The following is a 22,724-nucleotide window of genomic DNA, read 5'->3' as shown; positions in this document are numbered from 1 at the left end:
AAAATGCACATTATGCATATAGTTCAAAACAACAACACACACTATGTACAACTGACAAAGATCTGATCTTATTTTTGATTGATTTCCAAACATTTATTGCATATATATTAGTCTGTTGCTCATGCATGGACATCACAGCTCATGTTATATATTAAAAATATTGTATATTTGCCCGTTCTCGTCTCATGGCTTCATCAGATTCTGTTGTATTAGGGTGTTTCTAAGGTCTTTTGTATGGTTTCGAGGCGTTTTTGTTTCCTTAGGTGATATTCATGTCTCTATATATGACTCCATTTTCCTTCAGATTGCGTCTGGGATTTTAAACCCGTTTTATTGTCTAGCTGGCGAAAACGGTGTCTGATATCTCCACACAAGTTTCAGTTCATTAATGTGATTTAGGGTTTCTGTTATGTTTGGATGTGTACAGTGTCAGATTTTCAGGTCTTCTCGACCCCGTTTGAGAGGGAGTCAATGGTAACAGCATCTGAAATGTAAGAATGTCTCTCAGTAAAAAGGCTGTTTGTGCTCGAGCCCTTCGACAAATCCATCTCTCCGTGACGTCCATTGAGCCGACAGCACAGTCTCCGTCCCGTGATGGGGACGTTATCCAACACGCTTCTGTAAAATGACCCATGTTTATAGCAGAAACCCTACAGGAGTTATTACCATCGTTTGAAATCATGGGAATTCTCACATATTACAAAATAAACAATTAGAACATATTAACTGACCAAAGAACTGTTATGATTCCCAATAGGACGTCAAAAAGAATTTAAAGCACACTTTTGTGGTTATTCAAATGAGTTAATTAATTATTTTTTGTTCTTTGGCAGTTGTATTTTGTGTATTATATGCATAAATATGCATGTTTTTTGCTTATTAAAAATAAAATTGATGTGTACATTTTAAAATTGAAGATTTTTTTTTAGGAAATCTTCAGGATTTTAAAACTCTTTCAGCATTGAAGTGTCCCGTAATTTTAAATTAATTAGAATTATGATGATGTTTGCACGATATCAGTATAATATCAATATGACAGGACTCTAAGAATGAAGTGATAATACAAATAAATTCTCAGTTTATTTACCTTATTAGGATTCCTATTTTGTCCCATTATAGGATTCCAGTATAAATACTGTACATCCCTGTAGTATTTCGGGGTTTTAAATAATATTCATAGTTTATCAGAACACCTCATTGAGTGATTAACATTACATTTTTTACATGATGATTTTTTTTTTACGGTTTTATTTCCAGTAGCCTTTTTTGTGCTGTAATACCTCACATGACCATGAGGAGGCAGTGGTCAGTTTCTTCCCATTTGATTTGAGAAAGGAGCTTTCCCTGACCTGACAGAAATCCTGCACTAATGCAGTGTGTACTAAACATGCTTTCCACGCTTAGCAAGTGTGACACGTTCCTCACAATTTCAAGCCAGTCATCTACAGAGAGGCTGAGGTATTTCCATAGCTCGTACCAGTCGGGCTGTGGTTCCAGTAAAGCCCAGAAGCTGATACGAGAGGAGACCTGGATTCGGCGCTGTGGAACAGAAGGCCTTTGTTAATGAAACTCCTGCACGTCTGAGATAATGTCCCCTCCAAAACACTTAACAGCTTGTTTTTCATGTTCATTGAGTTCAAGTGATGTTTTTGTGATAGGAACTAATAGCTGCACTTCAAACAAGCTTTTGAAAGTGGTTCATTTACACTTTTGATATTATTTGACAGTGAAAACTATATCTAAAGTATTAACAAAAGCAGTTTATCAGTGATACTGAAATAACACTGGTGTTGGTCTTATTGCTTTCAGAATTTTTGCACTGGATGAATTAATTTACTGTCCCGTAAATGGAAATTTAAAGGATGGTTGTTTCTTAATTAACAATGAAATTACCACTAATTGTATTTATTAATTAAACATTATTGGTTTTATTTATTTATTTTATAGTGTTATTTTATATATTTATTCAAGCTATTTTTAATAATTAGAAAATTATTATTTGTATGATTATGATTACTTTTCCTTTGAAAATTGTTTATTTAATTTATTAAACATTTTTATTGTTTATATCTATGTATTTTTGTTATATTTTGGTTATAATGTTAATTAATTATTTTTAAATAATAATTAATAATAATAATAATAAATTAATTAAAAATTGTATTTAAAATGTTATTTTATTAATTGTTTATTTTTGTATTCATTTAAATTATATAAATATTATAAATAACCAATTATTTTAATTGTTATTAATTACAGATTATTGGTTTTATTTATGCATTTTATTGTGTTATTTTCTTTTATTTGTTTGTGCTATTTTTATTAGTTAGAAAGTTATTTGTATGATTATGATTATTTATTTGTGCATTGTTGTCATTCATTTCATTTAAATGTTTTTTTTAAGTTATTTCGTTTATTAAACGTTTGTTATTATTTATAAATGTGCATTTGAAGTTATATTTTGTTATTTGTTTATTCTTTGTTTAAATTATTTTAAAATAATCACATAATAAGATCCTCATCATCAGAAATTGCCTGTATATTATGCAGTGAAAGTCTTTAAAGGGATAGTTTACCTGAAAAATTAAAATTCTGTCATAATTAACTCTGTCATTCCAAATCTGTCTGACTTTCATTGTTGACTTCTTGTCCCTGATCTCTGCCTCTCGATCTTGAATGTGAGTGTTTGTCTTGATATTCTAGAAGGTAAATCCCGTCGCTGTGTGTGTGAGATTACAGAAAAGCTCTCAATCTGACCTTGTGACCTTTAACAGGCGAAAGGTTGTGTGTGGCCGTGGACGTCACAGGAGAAGCCCAGAAGCCCAGACGGGTATCAGCTTTAGCGTGAGAGAACGGCCCGACCTTTCGGCTCAGAGCGTCCCGGACACGTACAGCAGAGGTATAGGGTTCTGCGGAGAGAGAGCCTATAGACGCCTACAGTTACAGCCTACAGTTGAGTCCAGGCCAACACACACACAGAACACCTCACACATGCAGATCTTACTCTTCTTTTGGAGCAGGTGGAAATCATTATGAAGGGATTTTGATTAAAGGATCTGTTATAGCAATTTTTCCTCTACTTTCCCTCTGAATTCATTCATTTTAATTGCTAAAAAATAGTTAATATCTTTATAAAGATAATAGTTTTATGAATGTTTTTACTTTTTTATTATTAGTTTATTAAAGTTATATTGTAATAAATATAACATAAATGTAATGTGTGTGTGTATATATATATATATATATATAAACATACAGACCCTTTCCAAAAAATTAGAATATCATGGAAAAGTTTATTTCTTTCCATAATTCCATTCAAAACGTTAAACTTCCATAGATTATAGATTCAGGGCCCACAGCTTAAACGATTTAAAGTATTTAGTTGTTTATTTGTACATAATTTGGGCTTCCAGCTCATAAAACCCACGAAAACAGGACTTCAAAAAATTTGAATATTACATGAAATCACACAGTAATTACACAGTGATACCATGGTCATTGACCCAGGTTTTGGTTATTTTGGCAGTGTGGGCAGGTGCAAATCCACAGGATGGAATTATGGAAATAAATAAACTTTTCCATGATATTCAAATTTTTTGGAAAGGGTCTGTACATACATACATAGGCCTACAGTATAACATTTTTAAAACATTATAATTTTTTCTATATTTCTTGTGTAATTTACTTTTTTATTTATTATTAAACATTATTATTATTATTATTATTATATCTATGTATCTGTGCTTTTTATTTTTGTTATAAAGTACAGATGCATAAATGTTATTTGTGTATATATATACACAGTTGTGGTCAGAATTAATTGCCGCCTGGTAAATATGATCAAAGATGGCTGTAAAAAATAAATCTGCATTGTTTATCCTTTTGATCTTTAATTAAAAAAATTAGCAAATATCTAACCTTTCATTGAAGTAAAATAATTGAAAGTGGGGGGAAAATCACAAAAACACGTTGGGACCAATTATTTGCCCCCTTTTATTAAATACTTTTTGCAGCCTCCTTTTCCCAAGATACCAGCTCTGAGTCTTCTCCTATAATGCCTGATGAGTTTGGAGAATAACTGACGAGAGATCAGAGATCATTCCTCCACAGAATCTCTCCAGATCCTGCAGATTCCCAGATCAGTGTTGGTGCTTCTTCTCTTCAGTTCAGCCCACTCCTCTTCTATAGGGACTGGGATGGCCATTGCAGATGCTTGGTTTTGTGCTCAGTGACATATTTTTGTTTTGATTTTGATGTTTGTTTTTGGATCACTGTCCTGATGGAAGATCCGAACATGGGCCGTTATAAGACTTCTAGCAGAGGCTGTCAGGTTTAGATTTTTTATCTGTTGGTATTTGATGGAATCCATGATGCCATGTGTATCTGAACAAGATGTCCAGGACCTCTGGCAGAAAATGAGGCCCACAGCATTAAAGATACAGCAGAGTATTTCATTTTACACATGGGGTACTTTTTTTATCCCTGTATGTATGAATCAAACCCATATTAAGTGTTTGCTGGCAAAAAAGCATTTTTTTGTTTGTTTGTTCCCAATTTCCCCCCACTTTCAATTCTTTTACTTCAATAAAAGGTTAGATTTTTGCATTTAAAAATGTTCAATGTTGCATTTAACATAATATATATTGGTTGAACTTATGCATTATTGTTTCCATACTGTATATTATTTCATGCTATTTTTAATTATTATAATATTATAGTATTATAATTATTTTCTTTATGCAGTGTTGTTTACTTTTTTATTTATTAAACATTATTACTATATATGTGCATCTGTGCTTAAGGAACACTTCGACTTTTTGGGACTTTAGCTTATTCACCGTATCCCCCAGAGTTAGATAAGTCCATACATACCTTTTTCATCTCCGTGCGTGCTATAAGTCTGTTTGACGCACCCACCGCTAGCCTAGCTTAGCACAAAGACTGGAGGTAAATGGCTCCAGCTAGCATACTAATCCCAATAAGTGACAAAATAACGCCAACATTTTCCTATTTACATGTTGTGATTTGTATAGTCACAGTGTGTACAAATAACAAGGTCATATGAGACACAGACATTTTTTAAACGTTTAAATACTGGGAACTATTTTCTCAGAAGGCGAAGCACTGCTACTTCTGCGGAGTGATTAGCGCAGCACCCGAGAAGCGCCGTGGTGAGGAGCAGAGAGTTCGCTCAGAGTTGGAGTAATAGAGTCAGCAATTACTAGATAGTAAATGCAAAGTTTAATGGGCAGTTTTAATTTTTGAGAAACAGTGACCTTGTTTGTGAAATAGTAGGCTACTCCCGTTCTGATTCTCCCCTCGACCTCAGTCTGTTCGGCATCTTGTCTATCAGCTTCCAAAGTTTGTAACTCCTCGTCTGTGTATTCTGGCTCAAAACGATATGGTTCTGGATCTTGGTTTGATACCAAATAAAAATCCTCTGACAATTCCTCAAAGTCAGCCATGATCACGAATCACGTTCGCTACTACTACTAGCTAGTTAGTCACGTTGGTTTTGTTGACGGAACGGCGCTTCTCGGGTGCTGCGCTAATCACTCCGCAGAAGTAGTAGTGCTTCACCTTCTGAGAAAATAGTTCCCAGTATTTAAACGTTTAAAAAATGTCTGTGTCTCATATGACCTTGTTATTTGTACACACTGTGACTGTACAAATCACAACATGTAAATAGGAAAATGTTGGCGTTATTTTGTCACTTATTGGGAGCAGTATGCTAGCTGGAGCTGTTTACCTCCAGTCTTTGTGCTAAGCTAGGCTAGCAGTGGGTGCGTCAAACAGACTTATAGCACGCACGGAGATGAAAAAGGTATGTATGGACTTATCTAACTCTGGGGGATACGGTGAATAAGCTAAAGTCCCAAAAAGTCGAAGTGTTCCTTTAATTTAGTTAAAAAGCACAGATGCATAAATGTGATTATATATATATATATATATATTAATTTTTTATTTATATTTGAACTTTTGCATTATTTTTTCATATTTATTATGCTATTCATTTATTCTTATTTGTTCTCATGTTATTTTTAATCATTACAAAATTATTATTTTTATGATTATAATTATAATTTTCTTTATGCAATGTTGTTTACTTTATTATTTTTTATTTATTAAACATTATAAAAAATGTTTTCCATTTATTCTTTGTTAATTTCACATACTTAATATAGTATGTTTATATAAGCATTTTTGTTCTTGAATATTAATTTATTTCAAGTTACACATTTTGTTGTATTTACTAAAGTAAAATATAGTATATCATTATTATGCAAAATAATATTTCATATTCCGTGTTAACCAAAGCATAATGAAGACACACTGTATTTCTATTTAGCATATTCATTGCTTTTATTTAGGGGTACAATAAAAAGAAAGAAATGTTTCAGAATCACATGTTATTGATTGTAATATTTGTAAATTCAACAATGTTAAATACTTTGCGTATAAAAAAAAAAAGTAACTGAAAACAAAGAGAGAAACACTTTTGATTGAAACACTGTCATTGTGAGGAGAGCGAAGGCTAGGATCATGGCACATCTGAGGATGCCAGCACCAGTTTCTCATCAACTCTGAGATGTTTAGATTCAGATCTATCCTAGAATTAATCAAGCAAAAAAAAAAGAGCCATCTATAAGTTTTCATATTGTTACAAAATATCATAGTCTGATCTAAAACGAAATCAATCCTATAAAGTGTCCAGGTCAGCCTTGCCTCTGGGTAAAGTCTGAAGAATATTTGGCAAGCGCAACTGTAGCTCACATTAACAGAGACCTCACAGAAAAACTCCCATGAGGCCGCACACACACACACACACACACACACACACACACACACACGCACGCACACACACGCGCACACACAGTCAAACGGATCACAGAGGATAAAGTCTAATTCAAGATTCTCAAAACAAAAAATGCCACTGAAAACATAAACAGTATAGTTATTTTTCTGCTTCTTCTGTCACTGCCTTGTCATTGCAGCTCTGCCCTGTTTCTCTCCACAGTTCACGTCTCAGGGACGGAGGTTTCTTGATCTCTTCTTTGAGGCGGACACGGGCTTGCTCCGCTTGCGTGCTGCTGATGCATTATGGGATTTGGTGGCGCGCTGCTGGACTGGGACTGGAGCGGGTTTGACAGCCGCCACCGCTGCCTCATCTGAGTCTGGAGCTTCATCTTCTGTACAGAGAGAGAGAGAGACGGAGAGAGAGAGAGAGAGAGGTGAGACAGAGAGAGAGAGAGAGAGAGGTGAGACGAACACTTTACATCTCATTCAAAAGATATGAATGAGTTATTAATATTCACTGATTGCATGTGTGTGTTTATGATGTGATATTTACCATCATTTTCTTCCATACTGGATTTAGCTGCATCTAAAGATAAAAAAAAAAAAAAAAAAAATGCATGAGACACATGGGATTTTAGGAGCAAAATTACCAGGTCATAATTCACCCTTGTCAAATTGTGAAAGTGACATAAATAAATAAAATGAAATAATAAAATTCACAAAACAAATACAATTTATACATTAGTTTTATCCATATTTATTATTTTATCCATTTATTTTTTCATGCTATTTTAATTACTACGGAATTATCATTTTTATGTTCATGATTATTTTTTTATTTATGCATTGGGATTTCAAGAGTGAAATATCTGGTCATATTTCAGCCTGAAATGAAAATAATTAAAAATAATAATAATAAATTATGTTTGTTATTTTAGGATAGTTTCTTTTAGAAAATTCAAATAAATAAATACATGTAATACAACCAATTTTTTTTTAATTGGCATGAATTAAATTTAGCACTAGCATGGTGTATGAATACTTTACTATTTAAATAAATCATAACAATAATAATATTGTTTTTTATTTGTTTTTTCATTACAATAATGAGAATTTCGGTGGAAAATGTGCTTAAATGTCATGCCAATAATGTCATGCAAAAATCTCAGTCTCAAAGTCTATATTTTTATGCAAAATGTTTTTTTTCCTCTTTTATTTTTAGGATGAAATGTGACCTGGACATTCTGGATGTTCCTGCACCGGCTACAGTAAAAACTGGACTAAATATTCCAGACTGTATTTTGATAACATATCGCACATAATAAAAACTGACTCACCAGCTTTGGGCACGTCGTTTACTTGAGGTGCTAAAAAGAAAAAGGAGACTCGTGTCAATTTTTGGACCATATTCGCTTTCAGTTTATAAGTTGTAACTATATTTTCTTATCGTTCACACTTCTGACACTCACCGCTGTTCCCTGCCTCAGCACTGGTGCTGCTGGCATCTAAACGACACAAAACACATTTATTTTTAATTGTCTAATACTTTTTATTTCTGAACAATTGACATGGTTCTTTCTTTAGGCTACCTGCAGCTGCTCCGTTGTAATACAGAAGCTCATCTGAAGCCATAAGAAAGAGAAATCACAAAATGAGATCTCCTTAATATCTCAGTGGATTATCACAGACTGCTCTGAGATTAAATGGAGAGCAAATTTAACTCTGAACAACAAAATTTCCTCTGGGTAGATCAGAAAAGAGAGAATAACAGTTTGTTTAGTCACCACTAGATGGCAGACTTGTAAAGTTTTACTCAAATTGATTAAAACTACAAACGCGAATAAAAACTGTTGAAAAACTACAAACATGGCGGATGTGTTAGTCCGACGGTTAAGGTTAATAATCAGTCTCTAACCTGACGAAAATATATTTATCCAATGTTATCCACATCATATTTAATCTGCAACAGCATTGTAAACTTTTATAAAGATCCGTGTGGTCATTAACTCTTAAATGCATCATAATGCAAACACGAGGGAATTTTTCACAGGAAAAACACACGACATTTACATTTCTTTACGCAAGTATGACCAAGTAGTATGTCCCAATTTAGCTTGCTCACTCAAAAGTATGTAGTTTTTCTTCAGAAAAACAGTGCATGCTTTTAGGGCGTAGTTTAAGCAGGCAAATTGGGATGCAACATTGGTGTTTCATTATAAGTGCTTTAACGTGCCAGAACCTGCTTTCCTAAAGAACTAGAGGATACAAGTTCTTTGTGAAAATGAATAGTACAAATCTTTCTCTTGTGTTCAAGAGTCCTCTTCCAGGCGGTAGGCCTGGGTTAAAACCTTCAGTTTATCCCTAAGAGCAACTTGTCAAACACTTTGTTTAACTAACAATCATTCTCTCTCATTTGTCAGGAACATCAACCAGTCTGGTTCACAAATCAAGGGTACGGGCTAATCCTTCCATGCACAACATTCATAGCTAACCCTCTTTCATCTGCTTCTGTCCTACCCTGTGAAGGAGTGATCACTCACCGTTGGGCAGGTCGGGTGAGACCAGGTTCATGCTTTCTGTGAATGAAAACACAAGACACTGCAGTGAAGACAGAATACAGACTGTGACTCCAAAACAGAGAGAGAGAGAGAGAGAGTGAGAAACTCACCAGTTGGAGCTTCATCTGAGGTTGAATCATGATCTGTGGGTTAATAGAGGGATTCTTAGTTCTTAGCTTTTATTTTATTTTATAGATTTGCATGCAACATGTTTTAATGTTACCGGTTTTATGATTTATGATTACCTGTGGCAAACATGGCTTGGGACCCCCCTTCAGCTACAAAAGAAAAACAGATAGGAAATGGTTGTTTTTAAACAATTAATATCTTAGTCACATTCTTATATACAGAGATTTATACAGATTCATCATATTAAATTTAAAAACTTAACAAAATTACATTTGAAAGATTTGATGGATGCTTTTTAAAATTGTATGGATGCTCCATAATTGTATATACATATATATATATATATACACAGATATGATGTTCTATATATTTGTGGCTTCTTTTTGTTAACTCTCTTATATTACAGGATAAAAATATTTTCTCTTTCACCTGCTTCAAGGTCCGCTTTAACCAGTACCAGCACCAATGAGCAGAGGATGAGAATGTTCCTGTGACAAAAGACACAAATAAATCATTGCCTGACACAATAAATCTGACTTATACATAAGCAGGTAAGGACCAAGCTTACAGTGAACAGTTCTCGCATCTTTAGCTAATGCTCTGGCAAGGTTCTCTCAACATTATGAACAAACATTATTCCAGTAACATTAATAGAATGTTTGTTATCTGGTATTTAAATGCTTTAGTTGGATGTTCATTTAATTTTAAAAAAATTTTTCATATTTTTTTTTTTTTAATGTTCAGAGAACATTCAAAAGCAACATTCCTGTAACGTTTGCAGAATGATAACACTGAATGTTCCCTTAATGTTAACATAACCAAGAAAAAGAAAACATTTAAAAACCGGGGTGTTTTGAACGGTCAGTGAACATTCAGAAATAACGGTTTCATAACTTAATGAGAACGTTAGCGAAACGTTCATAGAACATATTTTTATTATTATGCATCTATTGTATATGTAGTGAATGTGTTTAATAATGTGTCATGCATTCATGCAGTTGAAGTCAAGGCATGCAATAATCACAGATGACAGCATTGAAAACCACTATTTCTGCTTTTATTAACTCTCTATATTTGATTGTCATCTCCAAAATGTGTTTTTATATTAAGAAAGCACACAGTATCCTGTATTAAAGTACATGTTCCGAAATGTGTTTAAATATTAAAACATAATATCATCTATAATGTATAATAATTACTCTATAAATTAATTTGGTGGAACCATTTTAGTGACTTCAAGCTTCATGTCTTTGCAGAATGGCATACAGTACATAAACAATTTAGACCCTCAGTTTTCTCAATGTGTGATAGTGATAATAAATCGGATGTGTTTGCGTTGTGAAAGATGTAGAGTTACCTGGTCAGCATGGCTGGAGGTGAGAGACTGGGTCCGGTGGTGTACAGTACACAGTGTAGTATTGCACATGAACTGGTCCTGTGGCGACAGCAGCCGTCAAGGCTTTTATACCTCCTCAAAGGCCATTGAGAATGTGGGAGGGGAGGGTCTCTTATTGTGAAAGAGAAGACGTGGAAAAAAAAACGCTTCATCTTGGATTACATTAATTGCATGGCTTAATGTAAGGATTGATATGTCTCCTTCCCATGTACATTCCCACTGAAGGATTCTCTCTCGCCCCCGTTAAAAGGGAAAATCTTTACCTCACAGTGAACCTTTTGTTACGTTGAAACGTTTCTCTCCCGCCAAAACAAAAAAAGAAGTCCTGCAAGTGGAAGGTTCAGGTGAAGCGCCACGCCAATGCCAAGGTCATGATAGTTGCCCGCCCGTGACCTGGCGATCGCGCCGTGTTGACATGCGCTCAATGCTGGGGATTCCCTGGGTCACTGAGGCCAGTATTTGGGGAGAAATGCAAACCTAATTGCTCTGTAAAGCAATAGCGAGCTGGCAGGGCATAAATAGAATTTTTCCTCTTTAAAAGGTTGGTGTTGGGGAAATGGCGCTTGTTTTTTTGGCCTCTTGTTGTCCAGATGCCAGCGATAAGGTTGCTACTGATGGAGGTATTAGTGCTCAGTGCTGCGGGAGAGACTCTGGGATCTGTGTTCAGGAAATTCCACTTTTCCCCCCCTAGCTTTCCTTGAGATTAATTTTGAGAGAAAGACAGTGTCGGGTAACATCCTGGGCCAAACACATGACCTGTCGGTTTTTTAGGTACAGTGAGTTCCAGAAATGTTACCGAAAGGTCGGGAATTTACCCACAAAGGTTGGAAATCTACCCCAAGGTCAGGTTTAGACTCGGAAAGAGTTGGGATTGGAGCCGTATGATGTAACAAAGGGACTCCGTGATGACTTCGAGATACGTTTCCGAAACTATTCTAAATGTCAACGATCAGAATAAAGCACGTACCAAAAAAAGTTACGAAAAACATGAACAAAAGTAAAAACATGTTCCATTAAGTTTTGTTATAATATTCTCTTAGCGTTCAGAAAAAGTCAAGGATCTTCCTTTTTTTAATCATCTTGCAAACATTATGTGAATGATACTGTTGTATGTTCTCTGAATATGTAACAAGTAGTAACATTTTAAAAACGTTTGACAAACATCCAACTAAAACGTTTCAGAAAAAAGCTTTCCATGATAGTGTGTTTGTGGTAATGTTTTGAGAACAATATTAAATATCTGATAACTTTGAACAAACGTTATATTAACGTTACTGGAAGAATGTTTGTTCAAGAGAAACTTGCCAGAACGTTAGCTAAAGTTCTAAGAGCGTTCCCTGTTAGCTGGGGAAGGTTTGGTCACATTAGTGAAACTTTGCATGCAATATACACTCCCAACAATCATGGTTCGGATTTAAATAGGCAAATCCTTGATTGGATCATTATTGCAGTGATTATTATGTTTCTAGCTTGTTATATGTTTGGCAACAGTTCTTCTAACCCTAATTGATGGAGTGTGTAGCTTTCTTTTCTTAAACAACCATGTAGGAAACACATCATGGCCATATTGCAGGACAATGTCAAGATTCATCAGGCTCAGATTGTGAAAGAATGGTTGGGAGGAGCTTGAAGAATCATTTCCAGATCTTAAATTCATTAAAAGTCTTTGGGATGTGCTGGAGGAGACTTTACAGAGTGCTGGACTCTTGCATTGTCAATACAAGATCTTGACCAAACATTGACTACGTTTACATGCAGCCAATATCCGGGTTATGGTCGGGTTAAGGTCACTATTTGGGTTTCTGAAACATTCGGAATAACCCGTTTACATGCGTGAGCAGAGAGAGTTACTCCTGTATACATGGAATTTGTAATCAGTTGGGAATATCCCGATGTAAACGGCGACGCACGGTTAGCGTCAGGACGTACGGACAACCTTAAGACGCAATATGCGTCATTTCCAATTCTTCTTCCTGTATCCAAAGACAACAACAACAGCAGCAGCACCCGGATAATGAATAGTTCGTGGCAGATAGCGATCGCCTTTGTTTGCGCTTTCCTCCTCGCTCCAAAAGTGTGGTGCTGTGCTGCGTCTCGCCATGTTAACCTCTACTTCTTGTTTACTTCCGGTATACTGCACGCGGGTTTTTTTATGCGCCGTCTCTACTCAAAAGACCAAAGATTCCTTGCGAATAGAACATGCGCAGAACACAAATCAATGTTCCTTTTGATGGGGATATGCCGATACGCGTTTACATGACCAAATATTCGGGTTAGAAAAGGGGTACCCCAGGGGTAATATCCGGGTTTTTAAAAACCGGGATATGAGCATATCCGGGTTTTTGCCGGTGTTTACATGGCCGTGCGCGACCGGGTTATTGCTAATATCCCGGTTTTGAACGGGTTATTGGCTGCATGTAAACGTAGTCATTGATGCACCTCTTCTTGATGGAAGTAAATGTTGTGATGTGATTTCCATCAAGAGATGCATCAATGTTTGGTCAAGATTTGGTCTTCCTACATGGTTGTTTAAGAAATGAAAAGTTACACACTCCATCAGTTAGGGTTAGAAGAACTGTTGCCAAACGTATAGCATGATAGAAACATAATTATCACAGCAATAATCATCCAATTTATTTGGGGGCCGGGCAGTGTTTGTTCATTGTCTATTGTCAATAGTGTTAGCGATATATGAAGCACTGTTCACACAGGAGTCACTTTCAAACCAAGCAGCTTTTTGATGGTCAACACGACAACTTTGCGTGGCCAACTTGGATATGAGCAAAATCTAAATGTTCGCCCTCACGCAAACTCACAGTCGTGCAGATTCCTTTTGGAATGACTGGATTTCGCCACAGTAGCCGCACCTTAAGGCTGGAGTTGGATATACTTAACAACTTTTAAAATTGGTACATGTATTTTAAACCACTATAGGCTTCGTACACTTGCCGACATGGTAAGTTGTTACAGAGAAAAACTGGGCATCATACACTAAACGACCTAAACCGCCATGACTTTTCAAGTTGTTTCAAAAGCAACAAACTTGCGCAGAAGCTCGTGCCTTGTTGCTAGGAGACGTGTTACAAATGAAAACAAGATTCGGCTCAAAATATCAAACATGTTTGATCTCTGACTGATGCAATCATAGTCTGAAGCTTTAAAAAACATCTGCGTTGTCTCGTACAGACTTCAAATCGGGGGAAAATCTGTGCAAAAGTCATGTAGTGTATTCCAGCCTTAAAGGGATCATCATTTGTCCAAGTGAGTATTATTCAAGATATTTTTAAGAATGTGAGTAACCAAATAGTTGATGGACCCCATTGTCTTCCATAGTATGGAGAAAAAATATATACTCTGGAAGTCTCATCAACTGTTTGGTTTCCATATTCTTCAAAATATCTTCTTTTGTGTTCTGCAGAACAAAAAACTTCATACATGTTTGGAACAACTTGAGGGTGAGTAAATGATGACAGAATTTTCATTTTTGGGTGAACTATCCCTTTAAATTCGGGGAAGTCGGAAATTCCAGAAGTGACCGATTTCACAAACTAAGACTAAATAATCCCTTGCACGTCCCAAGCAGAGTCTCATCCGTCCGTGGACATTCGATCTGTTGGCCATTTTTCCCTTTTATCAGACGGAACTACTGCCAATGGAAATGAATGGGCCGTCGCTAGACAAGACAGGAAGTCTACCCATCTGGGTTTTACCTTTCCTGTATTTCTATGGGCGCCTGTGGTAAAGTGGAACAGGCCGCTGTGGAGCAGAACAGGGGTTAGAGTTTTGATAATGGGAGAGAGTGGTCCTGTGTAATAGAGTTACATTTGACATGTCCTCCACTCTGGTATTTAGGAGGGCCTTGCCTACTATCAAAGAAGTCCTCTGTGTGCGCGCTAAAAGGATTTTTCTCTTTAAAAGCGTAAATGGATAATTAACCGTTGAGGATCCCTCACTAGGCCACATTATGGCCGGTTAGCTGTCTTTTCAAGAAACACACTGTTGAGGGAAGTCTTTGAAAGCTGGTAAGGTCAGATTTACATGTGTATGTGAAAAAGGCCCAAGGGCACACGGGACCTCGGGATTTTCCTTTTAAACATGGAGGCTGAAAGGAAATTGCCGGAACCATGAGGTACAGAACGTACTCTCATGCTTGACGGAAAAAAAGAAACGCTCCGCGGCACTTTACATTAGGGAGTACGAGCTCGCTCGGGTTACAGGACCATCAGGACCAGTTTGAACTTAGAAACCTCTGTTTGATGTGGTTTGGGTCACGGTTTAGAGAGAAAAGTGATTAACAAACTAAATGTTTGTATTCAAGACAAAGTTTCTAATTTTCAATTTAAAAACGGCTTCTGGAACAAGAACAAATGTAGGGCGGGCCTTGATTTCGTCCATTGGGAATTGATTGGATGATTGTGGTTTGCTATTGGTGGATCTCATGTGAGTGACAGGTTGCCCCGCCCTCGTCATCAGAGAAGAGACGTCACTGCAAGATGGAGAAGTTATTCTGATTAAAGATTATGAGGACACGCATTAAAAAATAATGATGTGCACGGATAAATCATCTATAATAAATGCTGCAATATTCCATTAAAACAGAAATTCTCAAAATATCATCCACCCAAAAATGTGTATTCTGTCGTCATTCTTTCACCATCATGTCATTTAAAACCTGTATAACTAACTTTCTTCTGCTGAACTTAGAAGATATGTTAGTAACCAAACAGCTTTGGTTCCCATTTACTTCCATTATGAACAAAAATTTTATGAAAGTCAATGGGAACCGAAACGGTTTGATTGCCAACATTCTTCTAAATATCTTCTATTGTGTTCAGCAGAAGAAAGAAAGTCATACAGGTCTGGAACGACATGAGAATGAAGAAATGATGACAATATTTATTAGGCCTATAGGCCTATATCTGTTAATCTAGCTATATTCTGGTAAAACTGACCAAAATATTAATAACTCATCAGCACTGATTAGCATTAGTTAGCCTGGGTTTCCCCATGCTGCCTTGTGCACAGCGTGATTTTATTCACGCTGCTAGGCAGCCTGGACACCATGGACCAGATTTTCCCCTCAAAAAGGGAACCAATCACAGAACAGGGAGGGAGCAGCAAGACGATGACGACGTCCATGCGACACACCGAAGCAGTTTGTTTATATCTATGGATCCAACATGGCATCAGACGCGAAGTTACCTTTCGATGCAGCCTGACGCCCCGTTCACACTGCCAGCGATTTTGTCGCTGCATGTCGCTAGTCTCTGTACAGTGAAGTCGCTTGTGGGCGTTCCTAGTGTTGTCGCTCTAATGTTATTGGTAGACTGCACGTCTGAGCATATACCATCACAAGTGTTATATAAAACTGAGATATAATTCTAATTTGACTAGGAATTGGTCTTAAAAGATTTAAAAGCAATATTATGCTGTTGGGAGAGTGTTGTTATATTAACCACAGCAGTGCAGTGCATTAAATATTTAACTACATTAACGATCGATCAATCAACAAATTAAACTCACTCATACTGTCAATAGTTACTAAAACGTTATTCGAATTTGACAAATAATCCATTTCTTGTCCCTTATAATCCACATAATGCAGGGGAAACTGTAAAATGAACTGTCTGCAGCAGTGCTAAACTTGCATCATAAAATGACAACACTCGAACTAAATGTGTGAATTAAACTCACTGAGAATGTCGACAGTTTCTTTTCCATGCATCATTTTATTATATCCATACAGTCAAATCATATAAAACAGTGAAATCGCCCTCGAACTCTTCTTGCCTGCACTCGAGACGGTGACGTGAGCTGAACTCCACTGAAAGTCTTCTTTCCTATAGACCTTATGTTCCATTTTACACTGTGTGTCAGCGGAGCACTTCCGATTGTCTTCGAACTTCCGGTTTACGCGGCTAAACACCGGGAAATGCTAAGTAGAAGTTAGTTAGATGCGAGTGTTCTGTTATATTAATTTATTTTCCTATTAATTTCGGCAATGTCAAGTGTTATGTGTTCAGTTAGAGGGTGCCATAATAATTGGAAGAAACGAGAGCAGTTTTTAAAGCAGGAATGTTTTGAACATCGACCTCAACTACGATGTGATTGTACCTGTGGAGCCACGTACAACCTGCATCCACCTCCGAAGGAGAAAGAAGCGCTGCGACTTTGGTTGAAGGCTTTGAACCTGAAAACCCCACCCAAACGTGCTTTTGTTTGTTCCTTCCACTTTGTGGATGGAAAGCCAACTGAAGAACATCCCTACCCTGAAAAGTGGCTTGGCTATGAAGCTCTGTTGAAGAAGCCACGTCGGGTGCTAGTTAGGCAGTCAGGTACGTCGTAGATATGTGTCGTTCGCGAACAAGCCGGCTGGGGCGGGACTTTATTTGGATGGGCACACTATGTGGCCAATTACATGGGAATACAGACTAGGATCAAACCATTATGTGAAAGAGCTGGGACACATACACGTTCCGAAGATAGCGAGTGTAGTGGTACAGGCCATGTACACAGAGCGACAGAGAGGGGCGGGGAGCCGGATTTAAATGCTAATGTTAAGACTTTTGCCTTTATTTATTTGATTTGTTTGCTGCGGTTCTGCGTTTAATTTTTCAAATAAAGTTTTATTAAAATGTTACATAATAGTTACTGTGTATTTTCTTTTCTTTTTTGTAATGAAAAAATGCATACAAATAAGGCTTTAATGAAAACACTGAATAAAATATGGCTTACCAACATACAAATCATTCACAATTGCAAAATTGGTATAAAATTGAAGGCTCAGAGTGATACTAAATGAAGAGCCATTTTATTATTTTACTAGATGACAATGAAATACTCAGCATGGAGTATGAGGCCACTGATCTAGTGGATGTGCCACTGGATGACTCCCATAAAGATGTTGGGACCCAGTGGGAGGACCGTTCACTTGGTGACCATAACTACTATTCAAGTCACCCCCCGATGCCTTTGACCACCACTACTGACCAGGGAACACAATGTGTCAAACTTCTCCACAAGACTCTGCTTAGGACCGAAGCTCTCTCTTTGCTCCATACGGGCTTGTCACATGCTGCCTTTTATTCAGTGGCTGAACACCTCATACCTCTCTACAAAGGTAACTTCCAGCTCGACCCAACGGACCAGCTTCTGTTGGCTTTGATGAAGCTGGAGCTTAATCTGCTCCAGGATGACTTGGCTGAAAGATTCAGTGTGTCCCAGAGCGTCGTCAGTCGAGTGTTAAGCTACTGGATTGACCTCATGGAAGAGAATATGAGAGAATACATTCCTTGGCTTCCAAAGGAGACAATATGTGCTACAATGCCCCAGTCCTTTAAAGAAAACTACCCAGGCACAACGTGCATCATAGACTGCTCTGAGACCCCCCTCCAAAGGGCCAAGAATCTTGATTCCCGTGCAGAGTCTTTTAGCCATTACTATGCCCAGAACACAATAAAATACCTAGTGGCAATTGCACCCTGTGGCCTAATAATGTTCATCTCCCCTGTTTATGGAGGTAGATGTAGTGATAAATTCATAACATGCAACTCAGGGTTCCTGGAGTACCTGCGTCCAGGAGATGAGGTCATGGCTGACCGAGGCTTCACCATCCGGGATCTACTGTCTGAAAGAAAGGTGAAGCTCACGATACCTGCCTTTACTAAAAGAGGGGCACAGCTTTCTGAAGAAGACACCACCAGCACAAGGAGGATTGCTAATGTGCGAGTCCACGTGGAGCGGATAATATGCAGACTGAAGCACTTCAGGATTATTTCACAAGTTGTGCCAATCAACCTTGCTTCAAAAATAGATAAAATTCTGAGAATCTGTGCTGCCCTGTGTAACCTGCGAGGTGACATTATCCATGAAGATGCTGAGTGAGATAGATTGGCGTTGTCAACAAAGCAGTGTAATGCTTATGCGTAAAGTGGCAAGTAATGCCATTGGAAGTTGTGTTACTTGTGTTTTGCTAGGTATTTTTGAAGGCTGATGTTTACTTGTGTTTTATACATAGGCCTAACAAAAAATGTACAATGAAATGTTCAATTGTAACAAAGTTTATTAAATGTATTAATTTAAACAACATTACACAATAAAATTGCCTTTTTAAAATAGCACTAGCCACTTAAAGGGACAGTTCACCCAAACATTTACTTTCTTCTGCTGAACAGATAAGAAGATATTTTAAAGAAAGTTGGTAACCAGACAGTTGACAGTCGCCATTGACTTCCATAATACTTTTTTTTCCTACTCTGGAAGTCAATGGGGTCTATCCACTGTCTGGTTATCAAATTTCTTTAAAATATCTTCTTTTCTTTTAAAATAATTCAATTTCTTAGACCTGTTAATTTAAACTCCATTGCATCCTAAATTAGAGAAGATTTCTAACTTTCACAAAGCTGCTTGTACCCATCACTTAATGACAACATGCCTGCCTGAAACTCATTGGCAATGTGAGGCAGCATGTATTTAAAATAAAAAGCCTTAAGCCTTAGCACAATGTCAGCACAGAAATCTGCATCATATTTAACATTGATCAAGGCTTGCTGGGATGGGGTCCAGATGAGCAGCTTCGAAGTGGTCAGTCCAGTACAGAACATGCCCAGCTGCACCTGCATGTAATAGCCACGTGGACCATGTCGTTGAAGTTGATGTGCCCCATCCACTATCTTCACATCTGAGGTCTTGCTGCTGAAGAGGTCTTCCAGAGACTTAAAAGATTTTCCCAAGACTGGACATTTGATCTCTAACAGTTCTTCTGTGTTCAACACTCCATCAGGGCTTGCCGACAGCCATGGCTCTTCTGTGCTGACCACAGTGCCTCTGTGAATGACAGAGTAGCCGCAGCCTTTGAGCCACTGGCAAGCTTTGAGCTCACTCTCGTTCCCATATCTTGTAGCTGCATTTCCGTGGAACCTTGGGTAGAGATGCTCATTAAGGAACTTCTCAGGACTCGCTCTGACTGGAACCCTCTTGGCAGAGCTAGCAGTGATGCGAATCTTACGAGCTTCATGCCATATGTGTGAGGAACTCTGCTCATTAGTGATGCGCTCCAGTGATGCAGATTTGGTCAGGTCAAGCGCAATGAAGGTATTGTAAAATAACAAACATTTCTGGCAGGTGGCTGGAACATCATGTACCCCATGTGGGAGGAAATCTGGCTGGGATGGCTCTTCGTTTGGTTGAGCATTAAGACATTTGTAAAGCAGGCTTCCTACAGGCAGCTTCAGGTGGCTCAAGCTCTCCCTCAGCTTTACATGGGATTGAAATGCAGGGGTGGGAGGCAGGGGTGGGCATTGTGACCTTGCTTCTATGTTCTGAAATTGGTCAGTGTCTCTATGGTGTGCAAACCTGATGTCCACTAACCGCTTTGGGGCAAGGTTCCTCTGGGTTCCAGCATTCCAGTAGCATTGCTCATCAGTGCACGCTATACCAGTGAGTCCCTGGGTCACAGCATTCTGAACCTAACACAGAGACAATTACAGTCAGAATATTAAATATATAAAGATATAGGGCCCTATTTTAATGATCTAAGCGCACGGTCTAAAAAAAATATATATACTTTTTTATATATAATATACATATATAATATACATTTTATATATAATATAAAGAAAATATTGTGTGTAAGATAGGGCCCATAAAGATATTCCTTTCCAAGCAACAATGGAGCAATTGGATCAATATACTGTACAGCAATTATACATCTTTAAGATAAAAAATGCAAATCTGAATATACTACTAATAAACTTACTTTGGATCCAAGTTATATGACTAGTCTTGTACTTACCGTGACACATCCAGCCCATTACTGTATGTCTGGAGAAATTAACTCCAAAACTGCAACTGATTAGACTATTATCATTTTGAAAAGTGACAACAGTAGATATTATTAAATATTACAGATTATGCTGTATGAGTCCAAGAGCTGATTTTTTCACCATGTACAATTTGAGTAAAATATACTGAATATATCATGCTTTGGTGTAGACAAGATTTGTTGCTTACCTTGACTCCATACTATGTACTTACCTTCTTCCTCCAATATGAGATTTGACTACATACTACTTACATATTCTCCACAATTCTCCAAGTCTGTGATACACAAATAACATGTTAGTATAATCCACATTACCCATAAGGCTAAATTTTATTCTATTAATATGAACGTACTGATATACTAATGGTATGAATTTGTAAAGCTGCACACAATTCATCACGTGGGCCAATAGTTTCCCCATATATATATATATATATATATATATATATATATATATATATATATATATATATACACACACATACATATATACACATACATACATATATATATACATACATAGATAGATAGATAGATAGATAGATAGATAGATAGATAGATAGATAGATGCATGAAAAACATAACTGTATACTATCAAAGATTATTTGATAATGTAACATACTTCCTCACCTTCCATAAAATTGAAGCTGCATGGCTACATGACTTGCCGAGGCCAGCGATGCAAGAACACCCTGCTGTCTCTACTTCTCCCAGGTTTGTCACCAGTACCCAGGCCGAGTGTGCTGGTTTGCTGGACTGACTAGGCTGAACATCAGCCTTCAAAAATACCAGGTCTTTCAGACCTACTTGGTGGAGTAACACACGACCCACTTTACCACTGTGAAGGTACTGGTAGGCTTCAGTGCTCTTGTAGCTTTTCATAGCAGCACCATCTACTCCAAGGGACAGCACAAAATAATTGAATATATCCCCGTACATTATTTCTGGCCACTTTCTCATGTCATCCTCCCAGTCGTTAGTGGCGATCCTTGAAGGATGCGATACATTTACACCATCCGACCGCCGCAGCACAGAAATAGTGTGCTCCCATATGTTGGCCATGTCAGCTAATTACCGCAAACGAAACAAATAATGTATAACAAATGTTTGCTTGCCCTTTTTACAGACAAATTAGCTTTGTTTTGTAGCACTGTTTACACTTCCTCTTTCTGTGGCGTTTTAGGCGGAAGTCGAAAGACAATCGCGTTAAACCGGAAACGGGTAAAGTGGGCGGGGCTACATAAGGTCTATAGGCCTTTTCAGAATGTTTGTAAACAATAGGCGCCGAGTAACTTCCGGGTGGCAGAACGCGAGCGGCTTCCACTGACTAACTGAAGAGATCCAGCCGGCGACTGGAACAGTCACATAGTTAAAAACATTGTTGTTGATCAAAGTTGAAACGATGATGAAAACGTGTTGTGTTTGGGGTTACGCTGCCAGATATACAGCAAAAGGTGTAGGGTTTTATCGATTTCCTGTGGGTGGTTATAGCGACGTCGTGTCGTCAAAAGTAGGAAATCTTAACGATCCGCTAAATCATCCAACGTTTACATATCTGCTGCCAACCCTGCTTGCCCTTCAACTCTGCTTCGTGTGTTCTCAAAACGGTCCATCTACAAAATCACAGCAGAGCATTTATCTTCCGCCGGGGAAATTCAAGACTAATAGTAAATTGTCTCTTTTGATGAAGAGACTGCATTGACCGTGAGACTCACGCAATTGTATGAGGCACCACGTAGGATTTAAATCAAACTTCGCTTATCAATACATAACACACGTGCATACACCTATACATTACTCGCATGTACATGTATACTATTGGATGTTCAAAATACATATATGAAATACATGTGCACACTAATATGAAATTCATACATATTATGTTAGTAATGAATGCATATGAATATTGCATATATAAACTTGACGCACGCATAGCATACACCTATACTCGCATACATATAGCCTACACAACTAAAGCATGCATCATTGCATCCGCGTTTTATTTATGCGCGAGTGTTTT

General features: G+C 37.4%; 1 protein-coding gene across 2 annotated transcripts; it reads right to left on the bottom strand.

The window, feature by feature from the left end:
- Positions 1-6,347: 6,347 nt before the first annotated feature.
- LOC311299906 (uncharacterized protein) lies at positions 6,348-12,528 on the bottom strand. Of its 2 annotated transcripts, XM_084423839.1 has the most exons (10): positions 10,843-12,528; positions 9,915-9,973; positions 9,602-9,634; positions 9,467-9,499; positions 9,339-9,374; positions 8,388-8,420; positions 8,268-8,303; positions 8,136-8,165; positions 7,352-7,384; positions 6,348-7,190 (listed from the first exon to the last, which is right to left on the bottom strand). In XM_084423839.1, the coding sequence occupies exons 1-10, from the start codon at positions 11,031-11,033 to the stop codon at positions 7,027-7,029; spliced, it is 648 nt and encodes a 215-aa protein (XP_084279965.1). In that variant the 5' UTR covers positions 11,034-12,528; the 3' UTR covers positions 6,348-7,026. The 2 variants fall into 2 exon arrangements, with proteins under 2 accessions (XP_084279965.1, XP_084279966.1); XM_084423840.1 differs by lacking the exon at positions 8,388-8,420 and having other exon boundaries at positions 10,843-11,893.
- Positions 12,529-22,724: the final 10,196 nt, after the last annotated feature.

This window comes from Rutilus rutilus (genome assembly GCF_951802725.1).
Source record: "Rutilus rutilus genome assembly, chromosome: 11".
NCBI classification, from domain to species: domain Eukaryota; kingdom Metazoa; phylum Chordata; class Actinopteri; order Cypriniformes; family Leuciscidae; genus Rutilus; species Rutilus rutilus.
The sequence above is the reverse complement of the archived record's forward strand: the minus strand, read 5'-3'. Positions and strand labels throughout refer to the sequence as shown.